Source organism: Phascolarctos cinereus, unplaced genomic scaffold, assembly GCF_003287225.1.
Source record: "Phascolarctos cinereus isolate Bilbo 61053 unplaced genomic scaffold, phaCin_HiC Scaffold_2;HRSCAF=192, whole genome shotgun sequence".
In the NCBI taxonomy this organism is placed as follows: Eukaryota; Metazoa; Chordata; class Mammalia; order Diprotodontia; family Phascolarctidae; genus Phascolarctos; species Phascolarctos cinereus.
Window position 1 is genome coordinate 200,290,278 of NW_027555625.1, and position 18,907 is coordinate 200,309,184.

The 18,907-nt window shown below is 36.1% G+C and overlaps 1 protein-coding gene across 1 annotated transcript in view; it reads right to left on the reverse strand.

The window, feature by feature from the left end:
• The window catches only part of MBOAT2 (membrane bound glycerophospholipid O-acyltransferase 2), a 171,528-nt gene that overhangs the window by 57,730 nt on the left and 94,891 nt on the right, over nt 1-18,907 (reverse strand). The window contains exon 4 of the mRNA XM_020992692.2: nt 5,092-5,187. Within this exon, the coding sequence (XP_020848351.1) occupies nt 5,092-5,187 (96 nt within the window). The remainder of the gene's footprint in view (nt 1-5,091; nt 5,188-18,907) is intronic.

The window sequence follows — 18,907 nt, forward strand, 5'->3', positions numbered from 1 at the left end:
TAAACTATGCCTCAAAACAAATTCTGGAGCATCAGAACCCACAGAAGGACAGGATGAAACAATTTTCCAGCCCAAGATAACTTAGAAAGACAGCAGGAAATGTCTGCCTCACTCGGGCTAAAAGGGAGCACAGCCCAGTATAGGTGGTGTCTCCTGCCAGCAGGAGGACTCAAGTCCCAGCACAGATTGGAAACCTAGGCCCAATGGCCCCAGAGCAGCAGTCCAGTGACACAGCAGGCCAGCTGTGAGGACGCACAGCAGGCTAGTGGCCAGGCCAAGAGGCCACAGTGCAGCAGACAAGTTGCCAACCTTGGAGATCCTGGTGCAGAAAGCAAGCATCCAGGTACAGAGACCTGAGGACAGCAGGCCAGGGGCCAGAAGCTTAGGGCATTGCCCCTGTACCCTAAGAGCAGAGCTCAACTTTGTAAGTTACTAAATAGGCTGGAAAATAAGCAAAAAACCCCCAAAAAACCAAAAAACAACCCTGACCAGAAAGCTACTATGGCAACAGGGAAGATCAAAGCAGAAGAGGATGACAATGTCAAAATGCCTACTCATGAACCCTCAAAGAGAAATATGAATTGGTCTCAGGCCCAAAAAGAACTTCTTGAATAGCTCAAAAATGATTTTTAAAATAAAATAAGAGAGGCAGGGAAAAAAAGGAAAAGAAATAAGATTTATATAAGAAAATCAGTCAACAGCTTGGCAAAAGAAGCACAAAAAATTGAAAAAGACATACAAAAATTCATGAATTAGTCAAATGGAGAAAGAGGTATAAAAGCTAGCTGAAGAAAATAATTCCTTAAACATCAGAATTGGGTAAGTGGAAGTTAATGACTCCATTAGATATCAAAAATCAATCAAAAAAATCAAAAGAATGAAAAGATAGAAGAAAATGTGAAATATCTCACTGGAAAAAAATACAACTGATCTAAAAAATAGATCAAGGAGAGATAATTTAAGAATTATAGGACCACCTAAAAGCCCTGATGAAAAAAAGGGCCTGGATAATCTCTTTTAAGAAATTATCAAGGAAAACTACCATGATATCCTAGAACCACAGGGCAAAATAGAAATTGAAAGAATCCACTGACCACCTCCTGAAAGAGATCCCCAAATGAAAACTTACAGGAATATTATAGCCAAATTCCAGAATTCTCAGGTCAAGGAGAAAATACTGGAAGAGCTTCTTGGGGCAGCTAGGTGGCACAGTGGATAGGGCACCAGCCCTGGAGTCAGGAGGACCTGAGTTCAAATTTGACCGCAGACACTTGCTACTTAACTAGCTGTGAGACCTTGGGCAAGTCACTTAACCCCACTGCCTTAAAAAAAGAAAAAGAAAAAAAAACAGGAAAAAAGAAAATACTGCATGCATCCGGAAAGAAACCATTCAAATATTGAAAAGCCACAGTCAGGATTACACAGAATTTAGCAGCTTCTACATTAAAGGATCAGGGGGAATTGGAATATGATATTCCAGAATGCAAAAGAGCTAGGATTACAACCCAAAATCACCTACCCAGCAAAACTGAGTGTAATCCTTCAGGGGAAAAATACACATTCAATGAAATAGAGGACTTTCAAACATTCCTAGCGAAAAGATCAGAGCCAAACAGAAAATTCAGTTTTCAAATACAAGACTCAAGAGAGGCATAGAAAAGGTAAACAGGAAAGAGGAAACATAAGTTATTCAATAAGATTAAGCTGTTTATATCCCTACATGGGAAGATGACACTTGTAATTCTTAAGAACTTTAGCACTATTATGGCAGTTAGAAGGAGTATACATAGACAGAGGGTGTGGGTATAAGTTGACTTTGATGTGATGATACAAAAAAAAATTAAGGGGTGAGAAAGATTATTGTGGGGAGAAAAGGGAAGGGAGAAGGGAAGGGAAGAATGGGGTAAATTATTTCACATGAAGAGGTGTGAAAGACCTATTAAAGTGGATAAAAAAAGAAGAACGGTGAGCATCACTTGAATTTTATTGTCATAGGAACTGGCTCAAAGAGGGATTATTAACATGCACACTCAGGTATAGAAATTTGTCTTGCCCTTTAGGGAAGTAGGAGGGGAAGGGGACAAGAAAAGGAGGAGGAGCTGATAGAAGAGAGAGCAGATTAAGAGCAGGCAAACACACAGTTAGTAATCATAACTGTATATGTGAATGGGATGAACTCACCCATAAAACAGAAGTGGACAGCAGAAGAGATTAAAAATCACCCTAATCCTTTAATGTGAAAGCTGCTAAATCCTATGTAATCCTGACTGTGGCTACTCTATGTTTGAACTGTTTCTTTCTGGCTGCTTGCAGTATTTTCTTCTTGATCTGGGAGCTCTAGAATTTGGCTGCAATATTTCTGTGAGTTTTCATTTGGGGATCTCTTTCAGAAGGTGGTCAGTGGATTATTTCAATTTCTATTTTACCCTCTGGTTCTAGGATATCAGGGCAGTTTTTCTTGATAATTTCTTGAAATATTATATCTATATTCTTTTTATTGCATCTTTCAGGCAGTCCAATCTCTCCTGGATCTATTTTCCAGGTCAGTTATTTTTCCAGTGAAATATTTCACATTTTCTTCTTTTTTTTTGTTCTTTTAATGTTGTTTTATTGCTTCTTGATGCCTTGTGGAGTCATTAACTCCCACTTAATCAAGTCTAATTTTTAAGGAGTTATTTTCTTCATTGAGCTTTTGTACCTCCTTTTCCATCTGGCCAATTCTCCTTTTTAAGGAGTTGTTTTCTTCAGTCAATTTTTATTCATTTTTTTCCATTGTGCTTCCTTTCCACCAAGCTATTGACTCTTTTTCTCATGACTCTCTTATATCACTCTCATTTCCTCTCCAATTTTTTTCTACCTCTCATTTGATTTTTAAAAGCTTTTTTGAGCTCTTCCAGGAGTTCTTTTTGGGTGTGACACTAATTCGAATTTTTCTTTGAGGCTTCACATGCAGCTGTTTTAGACATTGTTCTCCTCTTCTGAATTTGTGTTGATATGCCCTGTCACCGTGGTAACTTTTTATGGTCAGGTTCTTTTTATGTTGTTTGCTCATTTTTCTAGCCTATTTCTTGATTTTTATTTTTATGTTAAAGTTGGGCTCTGCTCCTGGGGTAGCAGGGGATCTGTCTCAACAACCACAACCTGGGGTAGAAGGTACACTCTCCCAAACTTCAGGCTTTTCATGTTGCTGTTTTCAGAGCTAATTCTAGGGACCTGTAAGTTTTCACTTGTTTCAAGTTGGTATGATTTAAGGAGAGGTGTGGTCACTGCTCTCTTGTCCTATGCTCTGATCTGTGAGCAACCACAAGCACTCTTTTCCAACCTGGATCTCTGACCAGGATGGCTGCACACTCTAATGCACTAGCACTCCTCCTCACCTCCAGACTGTGACTCAGATCTGTGATCCAGATCCCTACTGAGCAATGCAACACAGTCCTGTAGCCAGTGCCAGCAAAGTGTCCTTATAATGTGACTCTAACCAGTTGTCCAGCTCCCTTACCAATCTGTGGGCTGAGAACTCCAGAAGTCACTGCTGCTGATTCAATTGCTCCAAAGGCCTGCACTGGCTTGTTGGGGAGGGGCCTGCTACTGGCTTGAGCCAAGCACAGGGCCTCCCTGCATGGGGCCTTCTCTGCTACATCACACAGGGGCTCAGGGCCTGCTAGCTCAGGCTGGAGTGTGGGGCCTTGCTGCTTCCTTGCCTGGGCCACCTGAGCTGGAGTGTGCTCCATTCTCACCTAGGTGAGACCGACTTTTCCTATCAACTTTCTAGATTGTCTTGGACTGGAAAATTGTTTCACCTTATCCTTTTGTTGGTTCTGCTGGTAAGGAATTTGTTCTGAGGCATTATTTTAAAGTTGTTTGGAGCGGAATTTGGGAGAGCTTAGCAAGTTCCTGCCTTACCCCGCCATCTTGCCTTTGCTTTGACCATGTCTTCTTCTCTATTGGATCCTTTCTCATGTATCCTCAGGGATACATTATCAAAAAATGTCTCTTTGTTCTTCTCATTATGTCAAATTATTATCCCTCTTCATTGCTTCTCTATGACATTATTCTCTTGGTTCTCTTTCCTTCTCAGTCTCCTTCCTTGGTTTATCAGCCTTCTGTCCACAATCCTTTTCCGAACTTCCATTCCTACATCTCCTACCACTTGCTGGATATCTCCACTTGGATAAAATAGTAACAATTCATATTTATCTAATACGTTAAAGCCTGTTTTGAGGAAAGTACTTACAATATCCTGACAACTCAAACTCAATACCTAAAAAACTGAATTTGTCATCTTTTCCTCATAAACCTCTCCTCTACACCCAACTTCCTTATTTCTGTTGATGCTCCCTGTCACCCATGTTTGAAACTTCAAAATTATCTTTGACTCATCTTTCTTCTTTACTTCCCATATATTCAATCAGCTATCAAGTTCTGTCAATTTTACCCCTACAATATTTCATCCTTCTTTTCCTTCAAGTTAGTGGGTGTGACATGGATGACAATTCAACAAAAGAGACTAATAAAAACCAAGGTAGAAGAACCAGGAGAGAGCACAGTCATGAAAGACCCAGGGACAAAAAAGCAGTTACCAGGGTGAAATGCTACTGAGAAGTTGAGAAGAGTGAAGAAGCTTCCTAATAGCTATTGCTCTTTGCCTTCAAATTTTCTAATAGAACTTTGTATCTCTTATCACATCCTATCTTTTATCATATTCACTTGTGTTTATACCTTAAGTACCTTGAAAGTAAGGCCTATGTCATTTTTCATATTTATATCCCCCAAGACAGGTTGAACTTAAAAATGCTCTAAGGGAAATAACAAAGTTTGAGACAAAATTAGGTTACATACAGGAAGAATACAAAATTATGTTTGGAATTTTTCCATTAATTTAATTCAATTCATTAATGTTTTACAGTAAAATGAATATTTAAATGTATTTCATGTCTAAATTGGATTACTTGAATAAAAAAAATAGAAATGGTAAAATAACAGAGATAAAACTAAATGTGGTTCAGAAAATAACTTGTTTAACTATCAAAAATACTTTATATAATTAGATGTTATACAATGTATCTTTCAAGATGAAAATTTTATTCTTACCCTGAAAAATCAGCAGAATATTGTCCATAATCGAAGATATAGACTCTGGTAATTTGGCACACTGTAAGGTATCCCAAAGCAAACACAAAACAGTATCTAGAAAGCAAAGGAATATGATAAATTGCATTACAAAAATAATTCGAAATTTTCTGCACTAAACCCTAAGATCACTGTTCTTTAAAATCCAACTAACATTACCATAGTCTTCTCTTAATCCTCATCCTTCTCAACTTCTCGTTAGCATTTTACACTGATAGCTACCCTTTTGTCTCTGTGTTTTCATGACTCTACTCTTTCCTGGCTCTCTTACCTTGGTCTTTCTTGATCTCTATTTTTGAACTGTCATCCATGTCAAACCCACTCACTGGAGGTATCTTCCAATGGTCTCTATCTTAGACTCTCTTGTCTTTCTATACTTTGTCATTTGGTTATCTCAACTTCCATTGGTTTAGTTATCGTCTCTATGCAGATGATTCTCCAATCTATATATCCAGCCATAAGTGGTACAGTGAATAGAGTGCTAAGATTGGAATCAGGAAGACCTAAGTTTGAATCCCACCTCAAAAGAGTACTAACCATGTGACCCTGGGCAAGTCACTTAACTTCTGTCTGCCTCAGTTTCATCAGTTTTGAAATGGGGATAATAGAAGTTCCTACCTCACAGGGTTGTTGGACAGTAATCAAATGAGATTACTGAAAAGCACTTAGCATAGTGCCTAGCACATAGTAAGTACCATCTATTTGCTATTATTATTGTTATTATTATGTATATACATATGTATGTGGGTATGTATAGCCCTAGTCTTTCTCCAGTGCTCTAGCCCCTCATCACCAACTGCTCACTGGATATGTCAAGTGACTGGATGTCCCAGAGACATCTCAAACTTATCATGTCCAAAACAGAAGTCATACACACTTTCCCCCATTCAGCTTCCTTCCATGGGTTTTCTTTCCCTACTAGAATGTAAGCTTCTTACAGGTCCCACCACTTAGCACAGTACCTAGTACACTGTAAGCATTTCAAAAATATCTGTTGACACAAATAATTTTTTATTATTACCTAATACCAGGATGAATTTCCTTATACTGCCATTAAATCTTGTCCCCATGCACTGAGAGTATTGACAGTTAAGTTCTTTACTGAGGAGTTTATAGAATCAGACATCTAGATCTAGAAACAATCTCAAAGACCATCAGCCCAACTCCTTCATTTTACAGCTGAAGTATAGAGAAGACGACTTCTCTGAGTTTACACAGGAGTTAATTCAATCTGTGAATTATCCAATCCATTTCTCCTTTAGACTATCTGTCTTTTGGCTCAATATCATGTCCATTACACATGGGTAGGGACAATAAAGGGTAATGAAACATTAACAATTTATTCTGACAAATTTAAGAATTCTGGATGGATTGGGGATAGAAATTCTTGATGTAAGTGAGGTTTTAAAATTACCTGTGGCTTTCAATAACTTAAAGATACATTTATCTTCACCACCAATGAAGAGGAAATTAAAGCAATAATTAGGAGCTATTTTGCCCAATTGTGTGCCAATAAATCTGACAATCTAAGTGAAATGGATGAATATTTACAAAAACATAAGTTGTTCAGATTAATGGAAGAGGAAATAAAATACTTAATCCCATTTTAGAAAAAAAAAATTGAACAAGCTATCAATGAACTCCCTGGGAAAAAATCTCTAGGGCCAGATGGATTTACGAGTGAATTCTACCAAACGTTTAAAAAACAATTAATTCCAATGCTATATAAAGTATTTGGAAAAACATGCAAAGAAGGATTCCTACCAAATTCTTTTTATGAGACAAATATGGTGCTGATACCTAAACCAGGAAGAGCCAAAACTGAGAAAGAAAACTATAGACCAATTTTCCTAATGAATACTGATGTAAACATTTTAAATAAAATATTAACCAAGATATTTATCACGAAGATAATACACTATGCTCAAATAGGATATATCCCAGGAACGTAGGACTGGTTCGATATTAGGAAAACTAACAGCATAATTGACCATATCAATAACAAAACTAACACAAATCATATGATTATCTCAAGAGATGCAGAAGAAGCTTTTGACAAAATACAGCACTCATTCCTGTTAAAAACATTAGAGATTATAGCAATAAATGAGTTTTCCTTAAAATGATAAGCAATATATATCTAAAATCTTTAGCAAGCATTGTATGTAATGGGGACAACCAGAAGCATTCCCAATAAGATCAGCGGTGAAACAAGGATGCCCATTATCACCACTATTATTCAATGTATATTAGAAATGTTAGCTTCAGTAATAAGAGAAAAAAAAGAAATTAAAGGAATTAGAATAGGCAAGGAGGAAACAAAACTATTACTCTTTGCATGTGGTGCAAAGAGAATCAACAAAAGAAACTACTTGAAAAAATTAACAACTTTAGCAAAGTTGCACGATATAAAATAAACCCATACAAATCATCAGCATTTCTATTTATTACCAACAAGGCCCAGCAGCAAGTGATAGAAAGAGAAATTCCATTTAAAATAACTGTAGACAATATAAACTATTTGGGAGTCTACCTGCCAAGACAAACCCAGAAACTATATGACCACACTTTTCACACAAATAAAGTCAGATCTAAAGAATAGGAAAAATATCAATTGCTCATGGATAGGCCAAGCTAATATAATAAAAATGACAATTCTACCTAAATTAATTTATTTGGTGCCATACCAATCAAATTACCAAAAATTATTTTAAAAAACCAGAAAAGATAATAACAAAATTCATCTGAAAGAAAAGATCAGGAATATCAAGGAAATTAATGGAAAAAAAATGCAAAGGAAGGTGGCCTAGTCATAGCAGATCTAAAATTATATTATAAAGTGGCAATCATCAAAACTGTTTGATACTGGCTAAGAAATAGAGTGGTGGATCAGTGAAATAGGTTAGGTTAGTACACAAGACAAAGTAGTCAATGACCACAGTAATCTGCTGTTTGATAAACCCAAAGACTCTGGCTTCTGGGATAAGAACTCACTATTTGACAAAGAAACTGCTGTAAAAACTAGAAAACAGTATGGCAGAAACTAGGCATAGACCAACATACCTTACACCAAGAAAAGGCCAAAATGGGTGTATTATTTAGATATAACGGATTTTACCATAAACAAATTAGGAGAGCAAGGAATAGTTTACCTGTCAGATCTATAGAGAAGGGAAGAATTTTTGACCAAACAAGAGCTAGAGAATATTATGAAATGCAAAATGGATAATTTTGATTACATTAAATTAAAAAGATTTTGCACAGACAAAACAAATGCAACCAAGATTAGAAGGAAAGCAGAAAGCTAGGAAACAATTTTTATAGCCAATGTTTCTGATAAAGGCCTCAGAGAACTGAGTCAAATTTATAAGAATACAAGTCATTCCCCAATTGATAAATTCTCAAAGGATATGAACAGGCAGTTCTCATATGAAGAAATTAAAGCTACCTATAGGCATATGAAAAAATGTTCTAAATCACTACTGATTAGAGAAATGCAAAGTAAAACAATTCTGAGGTACTACCTCACATCTATCAGATTGCTAATATGACAAAAAAAGGAAAATAATAAATACTGGAGAAGATACTGGAAAATTGGAACACTAATGCATTGTTGGTAGAGTTGTGAACTAATCCAGCCATTCTGGAGATCAATTTGGAACTGTGGCCAAAGGGCAATCAAACTGTGAATACCCTTTGATCCAGTAACAACACTACTAGGTCTGTATAACAAAGGGGAAAGGACCCACACATACAAAAAAGATTTTTTTCATGGTGGCCAAGAATTGGAAATTGAGGGGCTGCCTATCAACTGAAGAATGGCTGAACAAGTTAGGGTATATGAGTGTAATGGAATACTATTGTTCTATAAGAAATGATGAGCAGGAAGATTTCAGAAATACTTGGAAAAACTTATATGAACTGATGCTGAGTGAAGTGAGCAGAACCAGAACATTGTACATACCAACAGCAACATTATGCAATGATTAACTATGATAGACTTAGTTCTTCCCAGCAACAGAATGATCCAAGACAGTTCCAAAAGACTCGTGATACAAAATGCTAACAACAACCACAGAAAGAACTATAGAGTCTGAATGCAGATCGAAGCATACTATTTTCACTTTTTTTTTGTTTGTTTTTCCTTGCGGTTTTCCCCTTTTGTTCTGATTCTTCTTTCACAACATGACTAATGGGGAAATATGTTTAACATGAGTATATATGTATAACCTATATCAGATTGTTTGCCATCTTGGGTAGGGGAAAGGAAAAGGAAAGAGGGAAAATAATTTGGGGCTCAAAATTTTACCAAAATGAATGTTGAAAACTATCTTTACGTGTAATTGGAAAAAATACTATTAAGGAAAAAAGAAAGTAAAAAAAAGATTTATCAGTATCATGGATAATCTAGGCACTTGAAAACAGATGGCACTAAATTCTGAGTCTAAATGAAAGATATATAATTATGAGTCTTTAGGCAAGAAAAAACATAATAAGTTCAATAAATATAATTACTGAATAACATCAGAATAACTGACACTCACATAACAAAAAATGTTTAAACAACATTTGCAAAGCATTTTAAATATAAAATTCTCATTTGAGCAACAGAAGACCCCTGCAAGGCAAGCACTACAATTGTTATTCCCATTTTAGAGATAAGGAAACAGCAATTATCACATGTGAGATCCCAACCAAGGTCTCTCCTGACTCCAGTCAAGAAGTACTTTTCCACTAAGATTAAGCAAAATATGGAGATGACAGTTATACGAGAAGTAATGATGAAGCTGCAATTTCTGATTCAATTTTTTTAGAAATCATGCCAAAAAAGAAAAAAAACTTTTTTCATAACTTAAAATTTCTATCATTATATATGTGATTGTATGTGGGTTTATAACCCCAGAAGCTACTTGCAATCAGAAAATAAGGGCAGTCACTTCATTTTTTAAGATTATAGTTTCCTTATCTATAAAAATAAGATTAATAATAGATAACTTCTAACTCTTTCTACTTCTCTTAGGTGCCACTACTATGGTTCAGATAAGCTCACATTGAAAGTGATGGCAAGGCTGTGGCTTATCATAGTGAAACTTTCCACAGGCATTTTTTTTTTTTGCTTTTTGGTGAGGCAATCAAGGTTAAGTGACTTGCCCACGGTCAGACAGCTAGTGTCTGAGACAGGATTTGAACTCAGGTCCTCCTGGCTCCAAGGCCGGAGCTCTGTCCACTGCGCCACCTAGCTACCCCATAGGCATTTTTAATAGTCACAAATTGGCATATTTTACCACTCTATAATTAAAATGATATCAAATTGCAATCTATCATTGCTAATATGATGTGAGGACAGATTAACTCAATTTCAGAAGCAATGATCCTGTATACTTAATCTTGTTTTTTCCCTACAAAAATAGGTCTCTTTATTAAAATAAATAACTAAGAATAAATATTAGTGCTGGTTTATCACAGGCACACTCAGCATGTTTTCATTGGATTTATGAGACATTGTTAGGTCAAATGATTCTATGAGGTCATTTAGTTTCATAGGAACAATGTTTAAAGTGGCCATTTGGCCAAATGATATTACAGCAGGATTTTACTTTATTGTGGGGATTGGATAGAATTCATTAACAATGCTATTGTGAAAAAAAAGTTAAGGCAACCTTATGGAGGAGACACATTTATTATATATCAAAGATTTTTATATAATTTTCAAGAGGAGGCAGGATCTCTTTTTCTTTGTATGCTCAGTGCTACTTAATGTATGTCTGTTGCACTGAATTAAATACAATTTTTTAAAATGCCAATGTTTAAGTAAAATAAAGTTTCTCATTCATCTAATTTCAACTATTATAAATCAGTCCTTAACCTAACCCTGGTTTTTATACCAGGTTTGAGAAGAACATAATTTTCTAATTCAAAATGAACCTTCCTTGTTGTCTGACCCTCTGAGACCTTATCAATAGCTTGAGGATGCTCTCTGTAATTTCACAAGGTAATTATATTATCTTTTTATTCAACTCTTCTTGTCTTACTGAAAGAATCTTTTCTATAGAAGCTTTATGTTGTCCTAACCAACTTCATTTCATAATATCACAATAACATTATTAATCCATTATAACCAAACGCAGAGCAGAATCCTAGGGAACTTAAAGGGATCAAGAAGAATATAAGGAAGGAGCCAGTGAAAGAAACAGAACAGTTGGAAGGGTACAATGACTCTAACAGAAAAGACAGTATACAGCAATGGATGGGACAAAGGTAGCAGCAATTTTGTTAAATGCTGTAGAAAGATTAAGAAGAATGATACCCTGAGAGGAGAATAAGGAGAGAGGGAACAGTGGGGAGAGGAAGATAAAGTACGAAGAGAAAATGAATGTACATTAAAATAGAGAAGACAAGGATCAGATAAGTTCAAGATCTGGATCTAGAGGGGACCATAAAGGAGAAAAAGTCATTTTATTTATCCGTTTTAAAAAACTGGATCATAGATTTGGAACCAGAAAGGTCCTTAAAGGCTATCTAGTCAACATCCTTATTTTGAGTCATTGCATTGATAAAAGTTTCTAAGTCAAGCAAAGTTTGTCATCTTTGCAATGTTGTTATTGTATAAACTGTTTTCCTGGTTCTACTCACTTCACTTTGAATCAGTTCAAACAAGTCTTTCAGGTTATTCTGAAACATTCTTGGGTAAGTTTCGTACCTCTTGCTCCAAGCTGTTAATTCTCTTTTCATATCTTTCTTCCAAACATCTCATTTCTTTAACCCATTTTTCTATTATGCACTCATTTGGTTTTTTAAAAACCATTTTAAACCTTAAGAAACCCCAAAAGCTCTTGCTTTATCTATTTAAGGAATTCTGAGTGGACTTGTGTCCAACCTGCATTTTCCATTGAAGCTTCTGTTTGTAGATATTTTCAAGTCATTCTCTTATTCTGAGTTGGTGTCTTGTGCTTCCCTTTCTCCATAATAGCTCTTTACAGTGGCTTTTTTTTTGCTTGCTCCTTCTTTCAGCCTATTTCTTCGATCTTTATGTTAGGGCTGGGCTCTACACATTTATTGGGAGCATATCTGAGCTAAGCTTTTGTCCTCTTGCATCCTGCTGCTTTCAGAGGTCAGGTTGGGGATCTGTAACCTTTTAGTGCTCCCAAAGTTATATAATCCAAGGTGAAATCTGCTCACTGTTTTCTATGTCTGAGTTTTCCAAGCTCCTGACCAAGGTTTGGATCTATTGGCTTACCCCTGGTTTGAAGGTTCATTAGACTGCTGCTGGAGTCAGTCCCTGGGAGGTTCTACAAGTTCAGAGTCACTGAATTTTAGGTTCTTCTTTGGTTTGGGATTCCTGTCCTGATTATTCACTATAGGCTTCAGCCTGGGCTGGAGGCTAGGACTGAATTCCTCTTCTCCTGGGATCATTTCCACAGAGCTACTCCTTTCTTTTAAACTTATTCCTTGCTCAGTACACAGCTGAGGCCCACAATCCTCTACCACCCCCAAATGAAAGTCTCCTCCTCAAGTCTGCTCTGGATCGGTGATCTATCTTGTCCTACCTTATCTCCTACCCAGCCCCTTAGGCCAAGTCCTAACTTTCATAAACTGAAGGGTACAAGAGTTTGGTTGATCCTGGCATGGAGAAACTCCATAGCAAGATGGCCACTGCAATTTTTAAAGCACTTTATCCCTCTATCTGGTTCTCTCCCCTACACCAGTGGGTGGTCCCTTTCCATTGCAAAGTTGGTCAGTCTCAATTATTGAAAGTGTAGAGTTTCAATTCAACCGACATTTATCAAGCACCAACTATGTGTCATGCCCCGTTCTACACTCTAAAGTTATAAATACAGGTGAAACAGTCCCTTATCTTCAAGGTATGACTTTCAGATTGATTTACTACCATGATGGAAAGGAAAAGAGTCACCACAGATGAGGCTTAAAACAGATGCCTGTTAGATTTCCTGCACTTGGCGCACTGGCACATTGTTGAGCTAAAGTGATACCACGGTGCAGTAAAAAGAGTGTTGGGCTTTGGAGGTTGAAAACCCAAGTTTGAATCCCAGCTATGCCATGTGACTTTGGGTATGTCAATTCATCTCTTTGAGCATCAAGTTTCTCATCAGCAAAATGAGAGTTGGATTAGGTAGCTAAGCTCACTGAAGATTCTCAATTTTTGATCTTATAGTTAAGGTAAATGGGAGCTTCAGAAAGTTGGCACCTCTCCTGCTACTTCAGAGAGCTTTACATTATAGAGAGGTATTTCTGTCTTCTCTTTCAGCAGACAATACAAAATGATCTCAGCTTACAGCACAACTAGAATGTGATCGATAGTTTTTAAGATTCAACTCAAAGTACTTAAAGAAACAAATACTGGAACTACTCTGGCAATTCTAGATGAATTAATATCAAATAACTTAGGAGGGGCTATGAACTGTAAAAATATTTGATCAGTTTATTTCAATATAAGTGATTTCCCTTGTGATTTCATTTATTTTATGCTATGCATTTAAAAATATTATTCTGAGAAGGGGTTCATAGATTTCAGCAACTACCAAAAGAGGCCATGACACACAAAAAATTAAGAACCCTAGCCTAGAATATTATGGAGGAGACTATGAAGCAGCAAAATACAACTGAAAGAGAAGCAGATTTTGGGGTCCAAAGCACTAGGTTGAAATCCCAACTCTACTAATTACTACTTCGATGACCTTAGGGAAATTATTTAATCTCTCCGGGCTTCAATGTCCACATCTATAAAAGGAAGGGGGCTGCACTAGATGACTTAGCCCTAAGGTTTCTTCCTATGATCTTATAAAAAAGCTACACAACAATCTGTGCAGAACCCTAAAGAGAAATACCTAATAAAACAGAAGCAATACCTGAAGAACGCACACTGGAACTACCACACTCAACTAATTTCCTCCACTTAGTAAAAATAAAAGTCAGCTGTGTCAATTTAGGTAGCAGAAATGTAATACCTGTGATATTACCAAAAACAGCATTTCCTCTGGATTATTAATATTCAGACCAAAACAGCAAGAGACTCAATCGGTGTATTCAGGACATGCTCAAGAATGACTTTGAGCCCAAATCTGGTTTTGCTGAGAAAGAACTGTTACATTGAGGATACATAATAAGAAATTGCTGAAACCTTTAGAAGCAATGTAGCAGGGGAAGATAGGACTGAACATAATGCTACCGAGAAACTTTTAAAAATAGCATAGAATCATAGGATTTAAAGCTATTAGACACTTTGGAGGTTATCTACTTCAATCTCCTCATTTTAGAGATGAGATAACAGAGGTCAAGAAGGATTAGATCGCTTGCCCAATATCAGACATGGGAGAGCTGGTCAGAACTGACTTTACTTTCTTTTCAGTTACCTAATTCTCAGTTACCTATCCCTACGCCAACTTCAATCACATAGAATTCTTACTCCCTGGTTTGTTTTAATTATATACTGCTTATTTCAAGAACTTTACTTCTCTAAAGGAATAAGTAAAACACTAAAGAGAATACTATTAACTTTAGATTCTAATGAACTTTTATAGTAAAAACAAGTAGAAATAATGTAAGAAAAAGCATTACACCGAGAAACAGCGTGTTTTAATGGAAAGAACATTGGATAGGCAGAGGACCTAGGTCTGAATCTTGGCTCTGTTCCTTAGTAGTTAATGTGATCACAGAATCACTCTATGTTTATGGGTCTCATTTTCCTTATTTAGGATATCTACTCTTATTAACTAAAAGGTTGTTATGAGTAAAGGGCTTTGTAAACATTAAAGTATTATATAAATGTTATTATTATACCAAAGGCTTGGAAAGACAAGAATGGAAACTATTCAGACTATAATTAGAATATCTAACTCTAGAAAATATAGATATTATCAGAGAATCATATGCTGTAGAGTAACTCCAAGGGGCCCTCCTTCCTCTGAGCAATGCAAATGAATTGATATTGCTTTCTGGAGGATAAACACATTTATATATAGCCATATTAATAATTACAATGATTACATGAGATTATACATTAATGATTAAAGTTACAGGTTTCTTTATTGATAATATTTGATAGAGGCAGCATAACAGAGCAGATACAGAGGTGGCAGATACAGTACTGGCTCTCACATATGCTAGCTGCGTGACCCAATGCAAATCTCCCAATCTCACTGTGCCCTAGGCCAGTGGTGTCAAACTCAAATACAAACAGGGCCACTAAACCATACATAAGGATCCTTGCAGACTGCATAATGACTTAGTTTTAAATTTTAATGTTATCTATGTTTTATTTTATTTTCATTTATTTTGTTAAATATTTCCCAATTATGTTTTAATCAAGTTCAGGCTGTACTCAAGTATACAGGCTGCACATTTGACACCTCTGCTCCAAAGAAGGTGCAGACCTGCAGTGATAAAAGTTACTCACTTGGAAACTTCCTACATCAATGAAATCATAGGCCTAGTCCATGTGTTATCAATAAGGCCTGTGCCTTCTTTTTAGCATCTTTATGTATTAGAAGTGTATTCTTCCCCTATAGAATTTGAAGTAGAATTCAGATGTGGAATCTCAAGGGAAAGAACTATGAGCACCTCACTTAAAGGGTCTTTGATTGTCACTTGACAGAATAACATAAGGCCAGCCTCTTGGCAGTGACCAGAGGATTTACTGGCAGAACTTCTCAGGAATACTCAAGCCAACAGTACTTAGCTAACTGCTTCCTGCTTTCTTGTGTTAGCTTCTAAAACCAGCCAAGTTCTCCCCTCAGTTATCCAATTATAATTTTACAGGTAAGTATCTACCTGGCCTAAATGGACCCTATGGACAAGGCGGGAAGAGTTATCACAGATAAGATCCTTTACATCTCCCTGGTTAACCAACTATATGTACCCTGAGGGACATTCCAATATTACATGCTCATCTCCCTTAGCCAATGACTGCTCAAAGATCCCAAAGCATAAAGTGGGAGTGTCTTCCAATACATGAGGATTCTATTATCTTACTCCCCACCAATCACCATCCTGTAAACTTTGATATCAGAGATAGGGTTTCTCCTATACAGAAGAAGAAAGCTGAGAAGTTATTTTGGGAGTTACCACAACCTCTTAATCTAGATGCTGATCTGGAGGACCACAGCACACACTTCCTATCTATACTTCCTGAGGCCTGGGTAAGCTATATAGAATATTCTCTAATATCATTTAGACAAATAAATCTTATTGGAAAGGCTTTTTTCTTTTTTCTCCACTTTTGTGTGGATGCTGAGTTACCAAATAATCTTTCATATGGAGAAGACTTTGCTAAAAAAAAATAGTAGTTAAGATGGGTGGAAGAAGCTAATCAAACCTCCTCATTTTAAGACTCAAACTCACACCAAGAGCTCTAAAACTGTTGTAGTATATGGCCCTAATTTAATATGGCTAAAGAACATAAGCTCCTTGAGGGCAGGGACTGTTTCATTTATCTTTGTATTACTAGCACCTTGCACAGTGCTTGGCACATAGCAGGTGCTTACTAAATGCTTGTTAATTGATATAAGACAAAGTTTGTGGAGATCCTTACCAACTAAGAAGAAGGGAAATCAGAAAATGTGTCATAGGGAAAACAGCATTTTGGTTGTGCTTTTAAACTACGGTCAGGAATTTTTTTAATGTTATCTTTTACTTTTAACATTATCTTCATTTTCAAATATATCATTGCTCTATCCAAAAAGCCATCCACTATAATAAATAGTAAACAAAGAGGAAAAGCACTTAGGCAAAATTAACCAATATTTCAACCAAGTGTAATGGTATAACATTCTGTACTCACAGTCCCCTACTTTTACAAATGATGGAAATGATACATTTTTTCATCACTTCAGCCACAACAGGCTTGGTTATTACAGTTACACAATGTTTAGTTCTGTCTTTTTTTCCTTTCCATTTACATTATGTATATGGTTTTTCTTGTTCTGCCAACTTTACTCTGCACTAGCTAGTAAGTCTTCCTATGCTTCTCTGTATTCATCATATTCATAATTTCTTGTGACATAGTAACATTCCATTATATTCTTATATTGCGATCTATTTTGTCACTCCCCAGTTGATGGAAATCTATTTTGTTTCCAGTTCTTTGCTGCAACAAAGCGCTGCTATAATGTTGTATATGTGGGGCCTCTCTTTCTTTCTTTGACCTCCTTAATATATATGCTTAACTATGAAATCTCTAGGTCAAAAGGTTTAGATATTTGAGTCACTTTCTTAGAATAATTAAGAATTGCTTTCCAGAATGGCTGGACCAATTCACAGCATCAACAGGGTCTGAGTGTGACCATCTTTCTGCAGTTCCTTCTGTACTGACTGTGTCTTTCTTTTGTCATCTTCACCAATTTGCTGGGTATAATGTGAATCCTCAAGACTGTTTTGGTGTGGATTTCTTGTATCATTATTAGTGATATGGAACCATATGTCATATGACTTAATAGTTACTAATTCTTTTGAGAAATCTTATACATGTCCATTCGTGATTTTATATATGTGTTAGTTCCCTATATATCTTAGACTTCAGAACCTGATCAGATATGTGATGCAAGGATTTTTGCCACATGACAGCTTCTCTTGTTTAGCTGTATGTTTCATCAGTAAAAGAGTCTGAATTTCATGTAATAAAAATTATATAGTTAATCTTTGTTTACCACCTCTATCCCTTGTTTGGTTAAGAATTCCCCCTTGGCCATTCTAGTACTTGATATAGTTCCAGATCTAGTCCACTTCTAATATCTTAATGGTGTAACCTTTAAAAGTCATGTCATGCATCTATTTTGAACTTACTGTAATATACAATGAAAGTTGTTAGTCTCTAAACCAACCTGCTGCCAGAAGGCTTTCCAATTTTCCAAGCACTTTTTGTCAAACAGAGGTTCTTCCTCAATTAATTTATATTCTCTGTGTATTAAGAGATTAAGCCAGTATGCATCAAAGACAAGTCTTGAACTCAGGTCTTTCTAATCCTAAGGTAAGCTCTCAATTCATAACACGACACCATCTTTCTACTTGTTAGACCACACTAATGGTTTTGATGACTATTGTTTCACTATATAAACTGAGGTATGATAATGCTATTCTCCTTTCATTACTATTTTTTTTCATTTTTCCATTGAGATTCTAAACTTCTTGTTCTTCCAAATGCATTCTGTTATTGCTTCGTTCAGCATTATAAAATGTCTCAGTAGTTTGATGGGAGATGCATTAAATCTGGTACTATCATTTTTATTATTTTGGCATGGCCCAGTCATGAGCACTAAATAGCCCTCTAGTTAAGCCTTTTTAAAAAGTTCTTTAAAGAATGTTTTGTAACAATATCTATATAAGTTTTAAGAGTGCCTTGGCAGGCTGACCCTCAGATATTTTATGCCTTTTGTAAGTTATTTAATGGGATTTTCTTTTCTATTGCTTCTTATTGTTATACAGAAATGTTGCTAATTTTGTTATCATATTTAAAATTATGTTTATTTATTAAAATTATTGATTGTCTCAATTAAGTTTTTTTTGGTTGTCTCTCTGGCGTTTTATAACTAATTCATTATGGGGACCACAAATAAGGCTAGTTTTGCCTTTCTCTTGTTTTTGTAGGCATTTCTAAAACTATATCAAAAAAGCAATGGTAAGGAATTTAATAAATGAAGAGAGGAGGGAAGACATCTGAGAAAGATGGACACCATTTAATACATACAGAACAGTGTGAACAAAGATACAGAGGTGGGAGTTTATGGTGTCTTTCAGTATGATGTGAGTAGAGGACATGGATTAG